The 2,330-nt window shown below is 36.9% G+C and overlaps 1 protein-coding gene across 4 annotated transcripts in view; it reads left to right on the forward strand.

The window, feature by feature from the left end:
- The window catches only part of Sass6 (SAS-6 centriolar assembly protein), a 35,128-nt gene that overhangs the window by 9,153 nt on the left and 23,645 nt on the right, over positions 1-2,330 (forward strand). For all 4 annotated transcript variants that reach the window (XM_031375268.1, XM_031375270.1, XM_031375267.1 and 1 more), the window contains exons 3-4: positions 1,502-1,581; positions 1,978-2,082. In XM_031375268.1, the coding sequence (XP_031231128.1) occupies positions 1,502-1,581; positions 1,978-2,082 (185 nt within the window). The remainder of the gene's footprint in view (positions 1-1,501; positions 1,582-1,977; positions 2,083-2,330) is intronic.

Below are 2,330 nucleotides of genomic sequence, written 5' to 3' on the forward strand. Positions count from 1 at the left end.
TCCTGAATGAGAATTCTCCTGTCCAGTGTGTGGTCCTGAATGAGAATTCTCCTGTCCAGTGTGTGGTCGTGGGAGGCTGTTTGTGCTCTCCCTCATCTTGATCTTTTTGGAACTGAAATACAGTTGCTGAATTATTTTTAAAAGGGTTACTTTTTTGTTAAGTCCTTTTTTTTTTTTTTTTTTTTTTTTTTTTTTTTTTTTTTGTCTTTTAAATTTTGGGTCATTTTATAACTGTTGTAATTCTAGGGTGGTGAAATCTAAGTCAGCAATTTAAATGTAATTATACCATGCATTACTAAATCCAAGAAGAATTAGGGGTTGATGTAACAATCTGGGTTTGCCCTGAGCATTTAAAAGATTACCTTACTCTACATTTTGGTTTAGAGTGTAAATTCCATATGAACTTAAAAATTAAGTTGAATATGGTACTATATGCTTGTAATCCCTGCACTCAAGAGGAGGCAGGAGATTGAGAGCTCTTTGGGATGCAACCTGAGCTACACAATTGGCATAATAATAGCACTAAGAATATAGGCCATAGGACTAAGTATAACATGTGGTTTCCTTGCTGCAGCTCTCCCAGCATCTTATAGTCGGCAGTAACTTTAGGTTTAGCTTGTTGTTGGTTTTCAGTAGCATCTGAGGTGAGTTTTAAGAAGTACTTAAGTAGAAGTTACTGAACCACGGGCTGTTCTGAGGCGCAGTGAGCCCCCAGTTCTTTGATTTTTCTAGAACAGAGAGTATACATTCTTACTGGTTAATTTTACATGTGGTCCCTCTGCATGTTTTAGCCTCACTGATAAACTGCTTCCATGTTTCCAGTCACCCTAGTAGCTCCTTCGAGATGAGTAGGTTTTCTTCAAGCTCTTTGTTAGCCCCAGCTCCTCCCATAGTATGCCTGTTTTCTTTGTACTTTGAAGTTCATAACTTTTGTGTACCTAGTGCCATCTATGATGCTCTGTCACAATTTAAATTTAATGGCCCGGCGACGGTGTTTACGAGAGGAACCCATTTCATTAGAAGAGAAACAGATGGACCAGCTGGAGTAGGAGGCCCCCTGGGAAGCCCTGGAAACACCTGATACTTAATATTCTATCTGAGCTACAAGAGCCCCTTCCTTTTCTTGTAGATGACAGTCAGCTTTGCTGATTACATTGCTGCTTTTGAAATACCAGACGACTTAATTTGAGGGAAGCCAAAAATACACTTATACAATCTTGTCATGATGCCCCAGAGCGCAAAGCTGGTGTATACCTTTCTCTGAGCCTCATAGAAGATACTGCTAACTTTGGGCATTTTGTTAGCTTTTACACACCCCAAACAGCTCTGGGGAGCCAGATATCTACCCCCAGTAAAGATGCTCACACTCTAAAGACTAATAAAACCGAGCAGCACCCTAAAGCAGGACTCTGAAGTATAACTCATATGCTGCTGTTATGAATAATTTAACTTTTACAAAAGCGTTACTCGAAACATTAAGAAAGTCTAATCTTTCCTTTAGGATTTAGTCATCCGTCTGACTGATGACACAGATCCATTTTTTCTGTATAACCTTGTTATATCTGAGGAAGATTTTCAAAGGTAAGTTATCTTAGTTTTTGCTGGCCCTACAAATAGTATAGGAATTATTTTCTAAATTTTATAATGTGTTTGCATGGTTCCTTTTTGAAACACATATCTATTCCAGTGGTAAGTTATTCTGGGAATACTGACTGCCCTACAATTGTTTACTGGGTATTTTTAAAGTTAAATGTTTTATAGATTATCAGACTTCCATTTAAGCAGCTCAGAAATTTGCCTCTTTAGCTAAATTTCATGACTCCTGTTAAATAAGGCAGATATATATCAAAAGCTTCCTAGTTTAATTTTTTTAAATAATTTCCTTAGTAAATAATATTTTATTCTATGGATTATAACTAAAGATAGTAATTAAGTTTCTGAAAAGCTGTTTGTTTTTTTTTTCTGTTTTCTGTGTAGTTTAAAATTGCAGCAAGGTCTCCTGGTGGACTTCTTAGCTTTTCCACAGAAGTTTATAGACCTCCTTCAGCAGTGTATGCAGGAGCATGTGAAAGAGACTCCAAGGTGAGGTTGGCAGGCCGAAGCACTAGACCCCCCCCCCCCTTTGAAAGATGAGTGCTGACATTTTTTCCCATGTATTGCAAATATTCCAGTGTATTATTTTTAAACTGGGATTATGGTTCAACTAAATCCCAAATATTAAGAAATCTTGACGAAAAGAAGAAATATTTGACCCTTAATTTTCATGGCTTGATGCAGTTTTAAAGTTAGTTGATGTTTTAAAAAAAAATGTTTTCCTAGGATTTATTTCT

This window comes from Mastomys coucha, unplaced genomic scaffold, assembly GCF_008632895.1.
Source record: "Mastomys coucha isolate ucsf_1 unplaced genomic scaffold, UCSF_Mcou_1 pScaffold16, whole genome shotgun sequence".
Taxonomy (NCBI): Eukaryota; Metazoa; Chordata; class Mammalia; order Rodentia; family Muridae; genus Mastomys; species Mastomys coucha.